At 39.5% G+C, this 19,145-nt stretch overlaps 1 protein-coding gene across 4 annotated transcripts in view; it reads left to right on the forward strand.

The window, feature by feature from the left end:
• The window catches only part of LOC109922116 (cat eye syndrome critical region protein 2-like), a 69,071-nt gene extending 54,482 nt beyond the window's left edge, over positions 1-14,589 (forward strand). For all 4 annotated transcript variants that reach the window (XM_048607139.1, XM_048607140.1, XM_048607141.1 and 1 more), the window contains 3 exons: positions 1,315-2,635; positions 11,304-11,406; positions 13,180-14,589. In XM_048607139.1, the coding sequence (XP_048463096.1) occupies positions 1,315-2,635; positions 11,304-11,406; positions 13,180-13,185 (1,430 nt within the window). In that variant the 3' untranslated portion in view covers positions 13,186-14,589. The remainder of the gene's footprint in view (positions 1-1,314; positions 2,636-11,303; positions 11,407-13,179) is intronic.
• Positions 14,590-19,145: the final 4,556 nt, after the last annotated feature.

Consider the following 19,145-nt stretch of genomic DNA (forward strand, 5'->3'; position numbering starts at 1 on the left):
GAGTCATAGAGTCTAACAGCATGGAAACAGACCTTTTGGTCCAACCTGTCCACGCTGACCAGACACCCCAAACTGACCTAATCCCATTTGCCAACATTTGGCCCATATCCCTGTAAACCCTTCCTATTCATATACCCATCCGGATGCTGTTTAAATGTTATAATTGTACCAGCCTCCTGCAGCATGAAAAAGTTACCCCTCAAGTTCTCACATCTGTGAGTAATGCAAAATTAATGTGTCTGTTTTAGAAAAGAAAAATAGATATTGTCACAAATTCCTTACGCACCCCTGTTGGTGGATTTAATGGTGAGGGGGTGTCACAAAGTCTATCATGTGGCCAACATGTTGCCCACCTATTCCTGACTTTTATGAAATTTTGTGGGAGGGGAGATGATGGTACTGCATAGCCCAGCCCATGCCACCCTGCTCTTGGCCTCATCCCATCCCTATTTTACTGAAAACAACAAGAGGCCTGTGTTCTGCAGGAAGCCCAATAACAATACTTGCTAGAGCTGGTGGGAAGATGTTCTTTTGTGGGTCCTCTGTATTCATTGGCTACACATCCCCTATCCTAAGGTAATATTTTCTCCCTTTACATCCCCCCACCCACAACCTCCACGCAGCTTACCTTGATGTTCAGCTCCAGTAATTAACTCCATTTGGAGTCCATTTGTAGTCCCAGTAGTTGCCACTTCTGCCTTGACTATATAGCAGCTGGCCATCTGATGAGCTGGCAGCTCTGTTGTACGCCATCATGTCCATGAGAGGTGAAAATATGACCTCCAGCCTGTGACAGTGGCACAGCCATTCCTGTTAGTGGGCTGTGGGGGGGCAGCTGCCACGATGTTCTGAAACATTCATCCTCATTATTTAAAAAGTCTGATTTAGAGGTTCTGAACTTTCTTCAGCAATTAATTCTCCCATAAATCATGAGCATTGTTCAAAGGGTATGATTTTCAGGATGAGAAAACTTTATCTAGGACATATAGTAAATTTCAACTTTTTTTTTGCAAACCCTTCATCCATTTTACTGCGCATCTTAAAAGGTTTAAAATTACAGAGGAAAGAGTCTACTTGTATTAGATGTAGGGCAAATTACAGGTGCATACAAATGTTGTGAATTATACAGCACTGCTTTTGCTTTAGTTCAGTTAGTTGAAAGATTTAGATTTTGTATTCACAGCAACATCTTTTTCTTCCTTTGCTGCAATCATCTGTTTAATTGTTTATTGGGTGGAGTAAACTTGACATCCTGGATTAAGCAAAATTAACCTTGTTGTTTCTAATTTTTTTTTGCATTTTAAAACTCTACAGGTGTACATCTAGATCAAACAACCTACAACAATTTGTTTTCTACAGATCAGCATTATCTGGTGAACAAAGAGCCTACTTCTAATAAAGTAACCTCTCTAAATACCTCAGCAGCTAATCTACTTCAGCAAGACACTACAAGAAAAAGCACAGAATCAGAGAGACTTGGTGGAATTTTAGCACTTAAGAAACAGAAATTATTTCAAAGCAATGAAGTTGGAGAAAAAGACTCTGAAGGATGCAAATTAAGGGAGGAGCAGAATTTGTTACTGTCAAATAGTTTAACCACTAGTGGAAAGCAAAGCATGAGAAATCCTAAATCAACAGAAAATCTGAGACTAAAATTAGCAAACAATGCAGGAACACATTCAAATCTTCCTAATTGTAGTGGAGGAACTATTGGTAGTGTTCAGCATCGAAACCCTGCAATGCTTGTTGCTCGCCCTGACACAAGGCATCAATTTGGATCAGTGCCAGCTTACTTGCACTATGTGGGTTGCAATCCTGAGAACCTGGCATCAGCTCATTCCTTTGTCCAGCATGCTCCTCATCTTATGGTGGTTCATCCAATACAAGGCCAGGGTTCTCATTTGTACCAGCATCCGATGGAGCAGCAACTGTCCTCTCATATGAACAATATTGGCTATCACCCGCAGCAATCGATTCAGTCTGCTGTAATGCCTGATAGGAGTTACCTTGCAGGGCAACCTGGTTTGTACAACCAGTCACCACTTTTATTCTTAAGAGAGGGCAGTGGGCAGTCACAGGCGATTCTAAGGGAAAGAACTGACATGTATTCTGAGCACCAAATATCGGAAAGAAATGAATGCAAACCTGTGCATGAAGCTTCAATACAAAAGCAGAAAAGTGAGGCATTAGAGAGAGTTGTTGTGGCTTCCAAGATTGAAAACAATGGGGAAGCTAGTACACATGGTAGATCACAAGACTATTTAGATTTTGAAGGCCAAACTGCAACTAAAAGGCAAAAGGTTATTCATTCAGTTTCTGCAACTTATAATACTAGTCAAATAACCAGTGGAATTTATTCACATCAAATTCCACACCCTGCACTTTATGCTAATGCACCATCCCATAATGTACAGAGACTGCCTTATGGTCAGACATATAATCCACAACTACTGCGTGTACGTTCAGTAATAACTTCAACATCCAACCATGTCATACCCCATCAAGTGATGAATCAAGGCCCTTTTGGAATGCAATTACTTAGTCATTCAGATATGAAACCTAACTCTTACCCTGGAACTGTAATTGTACAAAGACCACCATTCAATACAAGTGGGGATCTCTACATGATGAGAAAGTGAGTATAATTTATGTTTTCTTTGATCCATGAAAGTAAACATTATTACAATGTAACTTTACAAACAAATGGTTAGATCACACGTGGACTAATGAGTTCTGAGCACCAAATCTTATGGAGAAGACTTGGGGTTAGGAAGAGGCCGTGGAGGGAGTACATTTGCCAAAATGATATTGGACTCCAAGAGTTAAATGATGAGAGATAAAGCAAACTAGGGTTATAGTCCTTGGAATTCAGATCATTTTGAATGATTTGATCAAGGTATTTGGGATATTAATAGGACCAGATAGATAATCTGTTTCTTCTGGTTTGAGAGCCTTGAACTAGTGTGCAGATTAAAAGCTAGGGCTAAGAATGAAATTAGGCAAACTCTATATGCCAGTCGTAGTGATGCTCGATCAGTTATTAATTTGAAAAATGAGTTAGTGGACATTTTTGTTCATCAGTGGAAGTAGGAGCATTGGGAAGTAGAAGAAGGAGTAGACCATTTGGCACTTTGAGCCTGTTCCATCATTCAAAAAAGCCTTAGCCAATCTGGTTGTGGGCTCAGCTTCACTTTCCAGTCTGCAGTCCTAGCCTTTCAATCCTTATCAAAAATCCCTCTAACTCAGACTCTGGTAGAAACATAGGAGTAGGAGGAGGCCATTCGGTCCTTTTGAGCCTGCTCCGCCATTCTTCTTGATCATGGCTGATCGTCCAATTCCGTAGCCTAATCCTGCTTTCTCCCCATAACATTTGATCCCATTCGCCTCCAGTGCTATATCTAGCTGCCTCTTGAATACATTCAGTGTTTTGGCATCAGCTATTTCCTGTGGTAATGAATTCCACAGGCTCACCACTCTTTGGGTGAAGAAATGTCTCCTCGTCTCCATTCTAACTGGTCTACCCCGAATCCTCATACTGTGACCCCTGGTTCTGGACATAGCTACCAATGGGAACATCCTTCCGGCATCTGGCCTGTCTAGTCCTGTTAGAATTTTATATGTCTCTATGAGATCCCCGTCAGTCGTCTGAACTCCAGCGAAAACAATCCTAACCTGGTCAATCTCTTCTTGAACGTCAGTCCCCACCGTCCCTGGAATCGGCCTGGTAAACCTTCGCTGCACTCCCTTGAGAGCAAGAGCATCCTTCCTCAGAAAAGGAGATCAAAACTATATCCTAGGTGTGACCTCACCAAGGCCCTGTATAACTGCAACAACAACATCCCTGCTCCTGTACTGGATAAATGTAAAGACTCCGCCTACCTTAAAAACTGCCTTCTGGGAAGGCAGCTCCACACTCAAAAGACCCTTTGAGATAAAAAAAAATGTTGTCCTTGTTTCTGTCTTTAAAAGGAAGATCTCTTATTCTTAAACTCTGTTCCTAGATTTAGCCCTCCACATAGGGAATTTTTTTCTGGAATTCATCTATCCAGTCTCCTCAAATCTTATATGTTTCAGTAACATTGCCTGCCATTCTTGTAAGGCTTAAACTGTTCAACCTTTGTTCGTAAGATAACCATTCATCCCATGAGTGAGTCCACTGAACCTTCTCTGAACTGTTTCTAAAGTAACTACACATTTTTCAAATAAGTCCAAAACTGTACACATTATTCCAGATATGGTCTCAACAATATTTTGTGCAGCTACAATAAAGCTTTCCTACTTTAATTTTACATTATCCTTGCAATAAACCAGAACATTCCATTTGTGTCCTGATCACTTGCTGTACCAGCCAACTAACTCATATACTAAGACATCTAGAACTTTATGTACTATTGAGTTTTTAACCCCACTGTATTTAAACAATTGTAAAGTCTACAAGTCAAAGTTAGATCACCGATCAGGCATGATCTCATTGAATGGGAGAGCAAGGTCAAGGAACTAAATGGCTTACTTCCATTCTTGTGTCCAAGGAATAATTTCTTGAAGATCAAACTTTTTTGTTAATAATTCTGACTGTAATGAACCATTTCATTTTGCTGATTCACAGTAAAGGATGCTCCATGAAGTTCTGTTAAGATCAGCAGGTTTAGTCTTGCTTGCATGAAATCACCGTGACAAAAGGATTGGAAGAATCTCACTTTCTATCATTGTCTGACACTCCATTTCTTCTGTGCTTTCTCATTAAACTAGCTTGTTAAGGGAAGGGAATTTTAACCGGGAATTCAAATAGGGTAAAATCAAATCTGGTTTTGAGACGAGGTAGAAAAGTTGTAAATGAAGGTGGAAAGCAGAAAAAGCAAAACCTAAAATAAATAGGGGTCAAGTGACAGAATAATGTTAAGAAGACAGAATTGAAAGCATTCTGCTTGAACATATACAACATTTGCAATTAGATAGATGATTTGATGGTGCTAGTAAAAGGGTGCAATTGAAATGCCTTTTATGAAGATGTGGCTGCAGGAGTGACCATGATTGGGAACTGAATATTAAAGTACATTTGACATTTAACATGGGTAGGCATAAAGAAGTGGGTTAGTACTGATCATAAGGGATGGGGTCAGTATAGTATTGAGAGAACATCTCCAATTGGAAGGAAAGGATGCAGAATCTGTTTGGATGGAGCCAAGAAACAGCAAATGGCAGGAATCATTGGTAGGAATAATTTATAGACCACCAAATTGTACTGAAAATGTAGGGCACCATACAAATCAGGAAATTAGATGTGCACGTAACTTCAGGCTACATATGTGCTGGGTAAATCTATGAGCACCAGTGCTGTGAAGGAAGAAACCTGGAATGTGTTAGATCATTTTCTGGAGCAATTGGTTGAGGAACCAACCAGGGAGCAGCCTATTTTAACCCTTGTTCATAAGTCACTGAAGGCTAGCATACAATTGCAGCAGACAGTTTGGAAGGCAAACAGTATGTTGCCTTTAATCATGAGAATTTGCATACAGGAATGAAGAAGTAATGTTTCAATAGTATATAGCACTGGTGAGACAATTGCAGGTCTGGACCCCTTGCCTAAGGAAGGATATACTTGCCATAGAGAGAGTGCAGCGAAAGTTAACCAGACTCCTGCCTGGGATAGTAGTACCTTTCTGTGAGGAGAGATTCAAGAAACTGGACCTGTATTCTTTGGTGTTCAGACAAATACAGGATGATCTCATTGAAATTTACAGTGATATGAGTAGATGCAGAAAGGATGTTTCCCTAGCTGTGAGGTCTAAACCAGAGGTGACAGTTTCAGAATAAAAGGCAAACCTTTTTAGGCCTGGGATGAGGATGAATGTCTTCACCCAGAGAGCGGTGAATTTTCAGAATCCTTAAGACCACATGACAGGAGCAGAATTAGGTTATTCAGCCTATCGATTCGGCTCCAGCATTCAATTATGGCTGATTTGTTTCTCCATGCCTTTTTCCTGCTTTCTCCCTGATAAAAACCAAAGAGGGCGATGGAAGATCTGTCACTAAGTAAATTCAAGGCAGAGACTGATATCTTTCTTATCACTACTGATATTAAGAGGTATGGGTATAGTGTGGGAATATGGCATCAATGATGATCAGCTGTGACCTGATTCCAGACCCGAGGCTGAATAGCCTACCTCAAGGGGCCGCACAGTGATTAGCACTGTTGTCCCTTGGCGCCAGGGACGCCGATTCGATTCTAGCTTTGAGTGACTGTCTGTGTGGAGTTTGCATGTTCTTCCCATGTCTGTCTGGGTTTCCTCTGGGTGCTGTGATTTACTCTGGTCCAAAGATGTGCAGACTAAGTGGATTGGCTGTGTTAAATTGCCCCATACTGTCCAGGGTTGTGCAGGCTATTTGGGTTAGCTATGGTAAATGCAGGGTTATGGGGATAGGTTGCTGCTGTTTGGAGGATTGGCACAGACTCGATGGGCCGATTTGCCTTTATCGCACTGCCAGGATTCCATGTTCCTAATATTCCATAACGGACTTTGTTTGTTTACAGTTGAGGTTGTCAAAGAATTGTGATTTAAATTCACCCAAATTTGCCCAAAATACAATGTATATGTTTGACTGATGAGGATTGATGAGGGCAGAATGGTGGACGTGGTCTATATGGACTTCAGTAAGGTGTTTGACAAGGTTTGTCATGGTAGACTAGTTAGCAAGGTTAGATCACATGGAATACAGGGAGAACTAGCCATTTGGAAACAGAACTGGCTTGAAGGTAGAAGACAGAGGGTGTTGGTGGAGGGTTGCTTTTCCGACTGGAGACCTGTGACCAGTGGCATGCGAAAGGATCAGTGCTGGGTCTGCTGCTTTCCGTCATTTATATAAATGATTGGAATGTAATCGTAGGACATATGATTAGTAAGTTTGCAGATGACACCAATATTGGAGGTGTAGTGGACAGCGAAGAAGGTTACCTCAGTACATGGGAACCTTGATCAGACAGGCCAGTGGGCCCAAGAGTGGCAGATGGAGTTTAATATAGGTAAATGGGAGGTCTTGCATCTTGGAAAGACAAATCAGGGCAAGACATATACAGTTAATGGTAAGGTCCTGAGGAGTGTTGCTGAACAAAGAGACTTTGGAGTGCAGGTTCGTTGTTCCTTGAAAGTGGAGCCAGAGGTAGATAGGATAGTGAAGAAGGCATTTGGTATGCTTGCCTTTATTGGTCAGTGCATTGAGTATAGGAGTTGGGAGGTCATGCTGTGGCCATACAGGACATTGGTTCAGTCACTTTTGGAATGCTGTGTGCAGTTCTGGTTTCCCTTCTATAGAAAAGATGATGTTGTGAAACTTGAGAGGGTTCAGAAAAGATTTACAAGGATGTTGCCAGAATTAGAGGGTTTGATCTATAGGGAGAGGCTGAATAGACTGTGGCTATTTTCCCTAGAGTGTCAAAGGTGATGGGTGACCTTAGAGGTTTATAAAATCATGAGGGGCATGGATAGGGTAAATGGACAAGGTCTTTTCCCTGAGGTGGGGGAGTCCAAAACTAGAGAGCATAGGTTTAAGGTAAGAGGGGAAAGATTTAAAAGGGACCTAAGGGCCAACTTTATCATGCGGAGGGTAGTGCGTGTAATGGAATGAGCTGCCAGAGGAAGTGGTGGAGGCTGATACAATTTAAAAGGTGTCCGGGTAGGTATACGAATAGGAAGGGTTGAGAGGGAAATGGGCCAAATGCTGGCGTATGGGCTAGATTTATCTAGAATATCTGGTCGGCATGGACGAGTGAACCAAATGATCTGTTTCCATGCTGTACATCTGTATGACTCTGTGACTGAATTGGCATTGTCACATACCATGTAATTATGAGAGCTTGTTCTCGTTGTTAGATGAATACAGATGGTTTTAATTTAATTTGAGAAAATGACAGGACAAGCTATTTTTAAATCTTTCAGAAACTTTGGCTGACAGTTCATTTTGGTGATAATTGTTAAAGATCATTCAGAGCCAGAGCTGCTGTCGCATCATGCACTTTTGCCTCCATGTTGTCTGGAGTTATGGATGGTGATAGTAGAGTCTCCAACTTTGTTTACATTTTGCTGACTATGAAACACTCTTGATTTTACTGTCTTCCATTGGGCATTGTGTTGGAAGGACTTCTGCGGGTTGATACCCAACTGTTTTGACTGCACCTTTCTTGGTCATTGAACCCTGGGGTCGAACTCCACTGTGGGGCTTTTGATCACACTACCCAGTGTGCCACATTACCTCAATATCTATTTTTACGTACTTTAATACATTATGGGCCATTTCTCTCAAGTTTTTTTTGTGGGTCGTGGACATCGCTGGCAGGCTAGCATTTAGTACCCTTCTCTAGTTCCAACTGAGAGGGTGGTGGTGAGCTGCCTTCTTGACCTGCTGTAGTCTATCTGCTGTGGGTTGACCCCCAATGCCAGTGCATAGAGAATTCCAGGATCTTTACCCAGTGACAGTGAAGGATTAGCAAAATATTTCCAAGTCAGGATGGTGAGTGGCTTGGAGGGGAACTTGCAAATGGTGGTGTTCTCATGTATCTGCTGCCCTTGTCCTTCCAGATGGAAATGGATTTGGAAGATGCTGTCTGAGTGCGTTAGTCTTGAGACTTTTTCTAGTGTTGTTCAGCCATTCACTGAGACACCAAGCACTGATGATGTGCCTTGCCCCTCAGCAGTTCGGACTCTCCATAGAAACAACAGCCAGTTGCCATCTCCAGATGTGTGAAGTTGCACTATCAGTAGTTATGTTAGGGACCAATGTCCTACACTGTACCAGGTTAACATACTTGAAAATTAACATTGACATTTTCACCATTTGTGATGTAAGGTGTGTGATTTATCTGTTTTTGAATATAATTTATTTTCAAATTTGGATTTGAGCTAGTGGCATGTGGATTTGGTCTGTGTTCAGAAGGCATTCAGTGATCAACTTGCAAGTATTTCTGTCACCCTGGTGATTTCATTTCAAACAATATGAGAAACCCTTCCTGGCAAATCATGGGGTTTGGTTTATATTGGGAGGGTTTATGAGTGCACAACATAAATAGTATAGTGCATTAAGTGATCATATAGAAAATTCTGGAATTTTTGGGGAATGTTTGGAGGTAACACAAAAGCTTTTGGGTTTTAGTAGAACAATTGGAGATGGTTCAGTAAAGATTTACCAGGAGGGTTTGAGTTATAAGGGGAGGCAGGATAGACTGGAACTTTTTTCACCAAAATGTAGGCAGTTGAAGAGTGACCTTATAGAGGTTTATAAAGTTATGAGGGGCATAGATAAGGTGAATAGCAAAAGTCTTTTCCCTCGGGTGGGGGAGTTCAAAACTAGGGGGTGTATTTTTAAGGTGAGAGGAGAAAGATTTAAAAGGGACCTGATGGGCAGCTGCTTCCACACACAGGGTTGTTAGAATGTGGAATGAACTGCCAGAGAAATTGGTAGATGCAGGGATGGTTCCAACATTTAGAAGACATATGGATAGGTACATGAATAGGAACGGTTTAGACAGATATGGGCCAAATGCAGGCAAGTGGGACTAGTTTAGTTTGGGAAATCTGGTCAGCATTGATGGGTTGGACTGAAGGGTCTGTTTCCATGCTGTATGACTCTTAAGACTTGGCTGAAGCTGTGTGAAGAGTTGTTCCTGAGAAAGGAAGATAGTTTAGAACTGTTAAGAAAGCGGTTACCTCAGAATAAGGAGTTTAGTGTAAAGATTCCAGACCAGGAGTGTGTGTTTAAAGCCTGAAGGGGTTATTTGAAACTGAGAGAGTCTGAGAAAGTATGAAGGCTCCAGAAAAAGGCTAATCTATACTCCAAGGTAGGGCCCGCAATTAAAACAAAAAGCCCTACAGATGTCAATTAGAAGGGAATTCTCTCTGTGAGTGCTGTAAAAGTGGGTTTTAGGATTGTTTTATCGTGTATTTCAAAATATTTAAATTTGTGTTCTATGTAAGTATTTTGGTTTAAGCTGTTTTTATTTCTTCTTCGTAATAAACTGCTGTTTCATTATTAAAACCAAATATGCAGCATTATGTGCTTAAATTTCCATGAGAGACCATCTTGTTTTTAAAAAAAAATCTTAACAAGCCAGATTTTAATCTGGGATCTGAATTGTCCATTAATAACATCAGTTGGGATCATAACACCTTTAAGCTCCAGTTCATGGTGTTGAGTAAATATTCATACCTGGGTATCCAGTTTAATATGCTGAATTGGCAATTTGTCCTGTAGTGCAATATGAATGAGGAAAGAAGTTGATCCAAACATTCAACCACAACCTGGCTTCTCAACTTGTGCTCTACAAAGTTTATGACTCTGGGAGAGGAAAAATTTTATGTTAACTTTGTCTTCTTTTGTTAATTTCAAGTTGTTCTTGGCACGGAAGAACATTTTAATTATCCATTAATTCAAATGGATTAATTTTAATAAACCAGTGAAGAGAGGGAATTTTTTGCACCATTATAATTTGAATTAACAAATGATTCAAATTAAGAAGAGTCGATTTGTATTGGCTTATACATACACCTAAATACTTAAAAAGAAAATAACCTGTCATGAGTCTGTAACTCATACAGTATCTTGTTTTATAAAGAGTGACTTATCAGATCATGTGTTCTTCTGCTGATGGGCAACATTGTGTAACATTGCCTGTTTCTTTAAGGCAGCAGGTTCTGATTGTTACAGCAACCTGATGTCACATAGGGTGAATGTTTGTGCAGGTATTCTAATTTATAGAGTCTATTATAAGACAGTTACAGTTGCTAGGAAGTTTATAGGTAAGAATGATTAGAATTAAAATGAAAGCAAAAGCTAATTACTTTTTATGCAACCTGACAATTTGACAGTTGCAAATTCAGTTAAGGTGCAATATGTAATAAAGCACTAACCTTATTTTAAATTTAATTTGGGTCTTTTGGGAATATCTTACCATAGTTCTCAAAAGTGGAGTGGTTATGATGTAAATTCATTAAGATTTAAAAATTAAATATGAATATTCACCAGTTTAAATAGCTGTATCGGTGAGTATTTATATTTACTCATTGTAAGCAAATTCATGTAGAAATATTAAAATTACAAGGCTGGAGGAGTGTTGCAGCACTTGTGTAATGCTAGTTTTTTAATTGGATTGATTCTATCCTGTGTGCCTGCGTTTTCCTCACATCCATTTTAAATATAACTGGAGTATTGCTCAAGGTGAAAACTTAAAGTCGTATATATAGGTTTTCATTCTAGTGCTGTTTATAGAGATATTGAAAAAGAATAGAAACAAAAGTGTTCTACTATTTGTTTAGCCTGCTGCCTGATTATCCAGTTCTCAAACATATGGGGAGAAGGGATCCTGATACAATGCCACAACCTCAAGATAAAGTAACACCCACTCCTTGTATGAACCAGGTATGTTTCTGATCTTTCATGCAGGGAAATGTTTTCAGTCATTTTGAACATTACAATGCAGAAACCGATCATTCACCTGTCAAACCCACAGTGTTTCTCAATAAAAGACACCTAATTTTAATTCCAGATCAGTAAACTTAAATCTCAGATCAGCTTGACACAGTGGGAGCACTCGCTTCTAAGTCAAAAGCTAGTTAATTTAAGTCCCACAGCCAAAGCTGACCACACTGAAAACTGAAGTTGAAGACTAAGTTCTGCATTCCAGAGGTGATGTGTTTTCAATGAGACTTTAAATCCTAATCCTGTCTGCTGTTAGACTGGGAGGAAAGGACCCCATGACCATACTTTAAGAAGAATGGGGGAATTCTGGTGTTTTGGGCAACATTTATATCTCAATCCGCATCATCAAGGCGATTGACCTTTATGACTAAATGACTAGGAAGGATGTTGTGAAACTTGAAAGGGTTCAGGAAGGATTTACAAGGATGTTGCCAGAGTTATGTGGAAAGGCTGAATGGGCTGGGGCTATTTTCCCCAAGAGCTTTGTGTGAGAGGAGACCTTATAGAAGTTTATAAAATCATGAGAGGCATAGGTAGGGTGAATGGCCAAGGTCTCTTACCTAGGGTGAGGGAGTCCAAAACTAGAGGGCATAGGTTTAAAGTGAGAGAGGGGAAAGATTTAAAAGGGACCTAAGGGGCAACATTTTCACAGAGGGTGGTATGTATATGGAATGAGCTGGTGGAGGCTGGTAAATTACAACATTTAAAAGACAACTGGATGGGTATATGAACAACAAAGGTTTTGAGAGATATGGGCCAAATGCTGGCAAATGGGACTAGATTAATTTAGGATATCTGGTATGTATGGACAGGTTGGACCAAAGGGTCTGTTTCTGTGCTGTACAGTTTTGTGATGCTAAGTAACTACATATATTTCAAAATAAGTATGCATTACTTCAGTAGTTCATTGGCTATGAAACCCAGTGACCATCCCATCGGTTTGAAAAATTAAAGTCAATACTTTCATTCTTCTAAATTAAAGAAACAATAATCAATATATTACTTAATGTAGCATGCAGTGATGTCATGAACTCCTGTTATTTCACAGCTGTTAGATCTTTTCCTTGATTTCTGCATATGTTAATATAATATGCCTGAATATGTGAACCAGTGAGCCTGTAACTGAGTTTTAGTCACTCATTAGGTCCTATTGCATCAGCAAACTCTTGAGAGAAGAAGAGAAAGCAGAGCCTCCTAATTCTTAATGATTTGTGTTGGTCAATTAGCTGCTGCACTGTTGATGGGGCAAATGACCTTCAAGTAGTATTAATCAATAGGGTGAAATAAGCTGCAAGAAAACAAGAGTTGTAATTTCAACTAGTATATTTTTCAAATCACTTTCAAAATATTTAACAGTTGTCAGAACCTGCAATTGGTTACTCTGAAGCTACAGCACGAATCTTGTATAACAAATTGCACAATGTTCGATGACATCTGAAGCTATAATAAATTTAGGTTGCAGCACCACCTGTTGATTCGTTGTTTTTGGAATCTGAGCCTGCTCACTGACTTGATATACAATAGATATTTTAACTAAAACTTCAACCCAGATCATTTATTAAAACTAGATATATAAAAATGTAACTGGAATGTTCTAAGAGCATAGTGTTGCTATTGGGTGGCATTAATTTTTCAATAATTTTTGTATTTAAAAATTAATATGTATAGAGCACATCTAATGTAATTTTTTTAACCCCCCACCCCCTTCCACAGCCCTGAACAAACACTTTGATGCAGCAAGTGGATGTGGCTCAGGAAACTCATTTTAAGCACTGAAAATACTGTTATAGTATTACAGCTGATTTAACTGTGAATTGTGGCCAAGGACCATTTCTGTAGTGGAAGCTTAAACTCAGGTTTATATAGTGTGAATAGAAAATTTTCCATAATAAGAATTTGAAATAAAGTTAAGTTTGTTACACATTTATTTTGACCTGAAAATGTTTTGTAACCTGCCTTAAAGTGTATGTAAATTGTATATAAAGTTTGCATCACCTTGCTTGCAAATTTGGGAAAATCATAACAGGAAAGAAAATAATTTATTAATTGTATATGCTGTTCATTCCAACGATTAAAAGGTATTGTTGCCACTAGAAAGCAAAATGAGGATAAAAGTGTGTTTAAACACATTGTGACATTGGCAAACAGCTGCTAAACTGTGACATTAGGTTTTTTCTTGTGTTTACTTTTTAGTATATGGATTCAAAAATGGTTTACAATTAGTGTTGTACTCAATGTACTTTATTACCTTGTACGCTGTGAAGCTGCATTTGGAATGCTTTTTGCAGAACAGACCTTTTGAAAAGGTGGCCTTTCGTTCTCAATTTGCCTAGCTAGGAATATTCATGAATTGTAGGGGTATATGAATTCTATTTTGTTATTTATGTATTAAATGTTTTAAAAAATCTGAGGAATACATACGGCTAATTGGAAAAAAAAATGTTTTGCAAACTTTAGAGTACTGCTGTCTGTCTATGTACCAGCTGCACTGTTTATATGGCTCTTCTCAGGAATAAATAAAACTTTGTGTATTCCACCTGTCATAAGACATGGATTTTAAACACCGCTTTATCATTCACTGTAAATAACTGAGCTATAAGATTATTTGAGGGAAATATTCTGCACTCTGTGTTTTTTAAAAAATTTGCAGTTTGAGATAACAACCAGACATTACTGTGGATCATGAGGCCTTGGACACAGCAACCTACATTTAAGGAAACTATGTGCCCTACCCATAATTTTCTGTCCTATGCGTGGATATTAGTAAGCACCACGCACTTTATTTTCACTAAGTATCCTCACTTCGTGTGGAGATGCTGTCCATTCCACTCAAAATCGAATGCTAATATTTTGTGGCTGTTTTACAAGCACTGTGTTCTTTGGACAAGAGCATAGCTACACAAGAAGTGACTTTACAGTCATCCTATCCACTTTTTCTGGTTTATATGTTTCTTCATCGATACCATCAGACTGCATGGATGATTGAACTCTGGTTTGTTTCACCTCCCTGTGACATCTTATGCCTGCATGGTATATTGAAAGTGACATTTGTGGGGAGAGCTCAAGAAAGCTTTTCAAAAAGCTAGAATTTTGTGCTGCAATAAAATAAAGGATTTGAGTAAAGAGGTTTCAAGAGTTGTATTCATCCTGTGTTCTGATAGGAGGAATTTGTAGTCGTTGAGTTATGATTTTAACTTTTAAGATTTATCTCGAAGATCTGTGCTGCTGCCAGAACAATTGAGATGCAGGCCTGGATGTAATGGGGAATGAATTTGTATATAACAACAGGTAACCTTGAATGCTCGTGAATGTTGTGTAATGCTTATGGGCATGGTTGATAACAACTCTAATATATCATGCTGCCTGCTGAATTTGAGTCAGTTGAGGGAAAAGATGTCAGAGTGAATGAGTCTTGAGGGTTTGTGACTCCTGTCAAAGGAAAGTACAATGGAACCGGATTAGGCCATCTGATCTGTTCATAATTTAATAAATAATGATTGATCTGTAACTTGACTCATTCACTGCCTTATCTCCATTTCTGTTTATCCTCTTGCCCAGTGCAATTCTACTGAATTCAAGATGTTATACATTTCTGGAGTAGTTGGGACTTGAACCTGGGCTCTTCCTAGTTCAGGGGTAGGGATACTATCACTGCACCACAAGAGGGCCCTTCTTAGAAATTTCAGACCCAAAGGAAAAATGCCAGTGTTGGAATGATAAGCTGCACATGCTATTTCTACCTGCTCTAATTCTAGGGTTACAACAATTTTCAGGTGTTCAGATGGAAAATTGGGTGGCCCTGGTCTAGATGATTTACTTATAGACTACATGACTGCAAACAAAGTTCTGAATTGACACCACCACAACATGTCCCCCAACCTTGGTGTGCGCTCACACAGCAGAACTACTCGCTGGATGGTTTCTTGAACAAGATGGAATGGAAGGTGGTTGTGTACATAAAATCAATTGTGGCAATGAACTAAAGTGTTTTATCCCCATAACAATATAAATTGTTAAATGCAATTGCTTTATGATGCATTTTTGTGACAGCTCTGCTGCTCGGCCTTTGTGATTCAAATTCATCTGATCCTGATGAATTACTTGTCACTGGACTGGTAATCAAGAGGCCCAGACTAATGCTCTGGGGAGCTCTCCACATAGCTAGTGGAATTTGAATTCAACAAATAACTCCAGAATTAAAAGCTTGTCTCAGTAATGGTGACCATGAAACATTGTAATTAAAAGCCCTTCTGGTTCATAAATGTCTGTTGGGGAAAGAAACCAGCCATCTTTACTAACCTGGCCTGCATTTGACTCCTGACCCACAATAATGTGGTTGACTCAACTGCTGTCTGAAATGACCTAGCAAATCACTTGTTTCAAGTGCAGTTCAGGATGGGCAATATGTATCAGCTTTGCCAGTGCTGCCCAGAGAAGAATAATGAAGCTCGTAGCAAACAATTCCTATAAGACTAGTAATAGTCACATTTGGAGATGGATCTGTCCTAAAGAATGATGCATTCTCCCACCAGAGTGAATCCATTCTGTTTATAGTACTACTAAATCTTATCAGTCGCATATAGCACACTTTTATGGTGAAACATTTATAAAGTACACCTAAAAAGCCCATTGCTAAAGCAGTTCTATTTTTCAGATTTGACCACTATAATTCTTATGGAAGTGAACATCATTGTGTAATTCCTTTTATCAATTGCATCTGGATTGATGGTGAAACAAATCAAATGCATAGTGATCTCTGCAGCAGCAATGCAATAAATGAACAAATCAATTTTCCTTGGTTTTGATTGAGAGAAGAATTTAAGATCTTGCTACCATGGAAGAAAATGTGACCATGAGATATAGCAGCAGAATTTGGCCATTTGGCCCATTGTGTCTGCTCCACCATTTGTTCATGGTTGATTATGTTTCTCAATCCCATTCTCCTGTAAGCCTTGATCCCCTTAGCAAAAGCCTATCTATCTCTGTCTTAAATGCACTCAACAATTTGGCATCCACTCTCTTCTATAGCAATGGGTTCCACAAATTCAGCACCTTCCTCCTCATCACAGTTCTAAAGAGTTGTCCTTTCGTTCTGAGGCTGTCCCCTCAGTTCCTAGCCTTTTCTCTAGTGGAAATATCTTCTCCACATCCACTATCCAGGCCTCTGTATTCTGTAAGTTTCAAAGGAGATACCACCTCATCTTTCTCCATCAATACAGAGTCCTCAACCAATCCTCATACGTCAAGGCCTTCACCTGTGGGATAATTCTTGTAAATCTTGTCTGGACCCCCTCCAAAGCCAGCACCTCCATATCCTCACGATATTCCAAATGCAGTCTGACCAAAGCCTTATACACTCTCAGCAGTGCATCCCACTCTTGTATTCTAACCTTCCTGCAATTAATGCAAACATCGCATTTGCCTTCCTAACTGCCAACTGAACATGCATGTTAACCTTAGGAGTCCTTGTTCAAGATTCTTGTAAGTCCATTTGTGCTTCAGATTTCTAAAGCCTTTCCCCATTTAGAAAATATTCCCCTTTGAGAAATGTCAGCCTTCTAACAAAGTGCATATTCTCAGATTCCCAGATTGTATTATACCGGCCAATTCTTTACCCACTCTCCCAGCTTGTCCAAACCTCTCCACTTCTTCAACACTACCTATTACTTCACCTGTCTTTGTGTCATCTGCAAATGTAGCAACAGTACTCTCAATTCCTTTGTCCACATCGTTTATTCATTTATGTATAACGTTAATAGTTGTGGTCCCAACATGGAGTTCTGCAGAACTCCACTAGTCCCTGGCTGCCATCCTGAAAAAGATCCCTTTATCCCCACTCTGCCTTCTGCCAGTCCTCTATCCATGCTAGTACCTTGCCCCTAACACGATGGGCTCTTACCTTGTTTCACAGCCTCCTGCGTGCACCTTGTCAAAGACCTTCTAGAAATCCAAATAGATCATGTCCTCTGCTCTCCTTTGTCTAACTTGCTTGTTACCTCCTCAAAGAATTCAAACAGTTTGCCGCTTTGATGAAGTCATGCTGAATCACCTGTATTTTACCATGCAATTCCAAGTATTCCACAAATTTATCCTTCATAATGGACTCTTAAAATCTTACCATCGACCAAGTCAAGCTAACCAGGCTATATTGTCTTCTTTTTCCCTTCCTTAAACTCTGAAGTTGGCAATTACAAATGAATTTTCTATCCAAATTGGTCATCACTAGATTAAATAATTCACGCTGTAAAACAAAAAAAAAATTCTCCCATTCTGAAGGGGGGCAGCATCAGAGTAACTATCCTGTAAGTTGTTGGAAATAATAATAACTAGTATTTATATACAGACCTTTTATACTGGACTGTGTCAACATTCTTACAGTTAATTGTTTTTGAATGCAGTGTTATGTAACTAAATATTTTGGTTAACAATGATCAAAAACAGTCAAATGATAAGACAATTAATTAAAAGCTGCAGCTGAATGTTAACCAGAATACTGGGAAAGAACTTCCTTTTAAATTGTATCATGAGATTTCCACTATTCCCCTGGAGCATCAGGTGGGCCTTTATTAAAGTCTCATGCAAATGTCATCTCTTAGAACTGGTTCATAGTCACTGTAAACAAGCCACTTGCTGGCCTGTCCTTGGACATAATATGAATATAGCAATAGAAGTAACCCCCTATTGATTGTTCTGAAATTCAAACAGTTCATGGCTGGTCTGCACCTCAGTTCCATTGACTGTCGTTGTTAAGTGTGGTATGTTGAATAAAAGTGTGAAATTACTTGTGTACATTTCTCAGTAACTTGGCTTGTTTATGGTCAGTTTTTATGACTAAGGCACAGCTGATAGAATTGATAGTTCAAAAATAAAGAGGGACTGGGCAAATGGATTGCAATTTCCTGAAAGAGTTGAAGCAAATTGAAATGATCATTTGTAGGGCTTGAGGCTACAATTCTTCAGTTTTCGGTCTAATTTTTGGGCAGGCATGTTCAGGATGACATAAAACCCGCCAGGTTTGGAGCCAATCACCTTATTAAGAGCTGACTGTGCATATTACAGCTGCTGGCTCTTAAAGACTGTTGGCCTAGGTCTAGTCTTTAGGGAATCCAATGACAAAAGAAAAGTTGTTTTCTTTTGCTTTTCACATGTTGGAGAGTCATGGGGAAAAGTGTTGTCAGGGTTTCTGAGGCAAAGACAGGAGGTCATTTTCAGAGGCAACCTGACTACTACTCATCCATGCTTCCACTTGCTGTCCCAATTGAGGCAAGTGGAGGGCCCCCCTTGTCCCAGCAGGCAAGTGACCCAATCAGGAAGCTAGCCAATTTTCTCACCTTAGCTTTAAAAATATTGAATGAGGAAGCCTCAGCTACTTCACTGGACCAGAAATTCCACAAATTCACAATCCTTTGGGTGAAGAAGTTCCTCCTCAATTCAGTCCTAAATCTGCTCCCCCTAATTTTGAAGCTATGCCCTCTTGTTCTAGTTTCACCCCCCAGTGGAAACAATGTCCCTGCTTCTATTTTATCTATTCCCTCATAATTTTGTATGTTTCTATAAGATCCCTCTCATTCTTCTAAATTCCAATGAATATAATCCCAGTCTATTCAGCCTTTCCTCATAAGCCAACCCTCTCAACTCCGGAATCAACCTAGCGAATCTCCTCTGTACCCCTCCAGTGC

The sequence above is a fragment of the Rhincodon typus genome, chromosome 17 (genome assembly GCF_021869965.1).
Source record: "Rhincodon typus isolate 14 chromosome 17, sRhiTyp1.1, whole genome shotgun sequence".
In the NCBI taxonomy this organism is placed as follows: Eukaryota; Metazoa; Chordata; class Chondrichthyes; order Orectolobiformes; family Rhincodontidae; genus Rhincodon; species Rhincodon typus.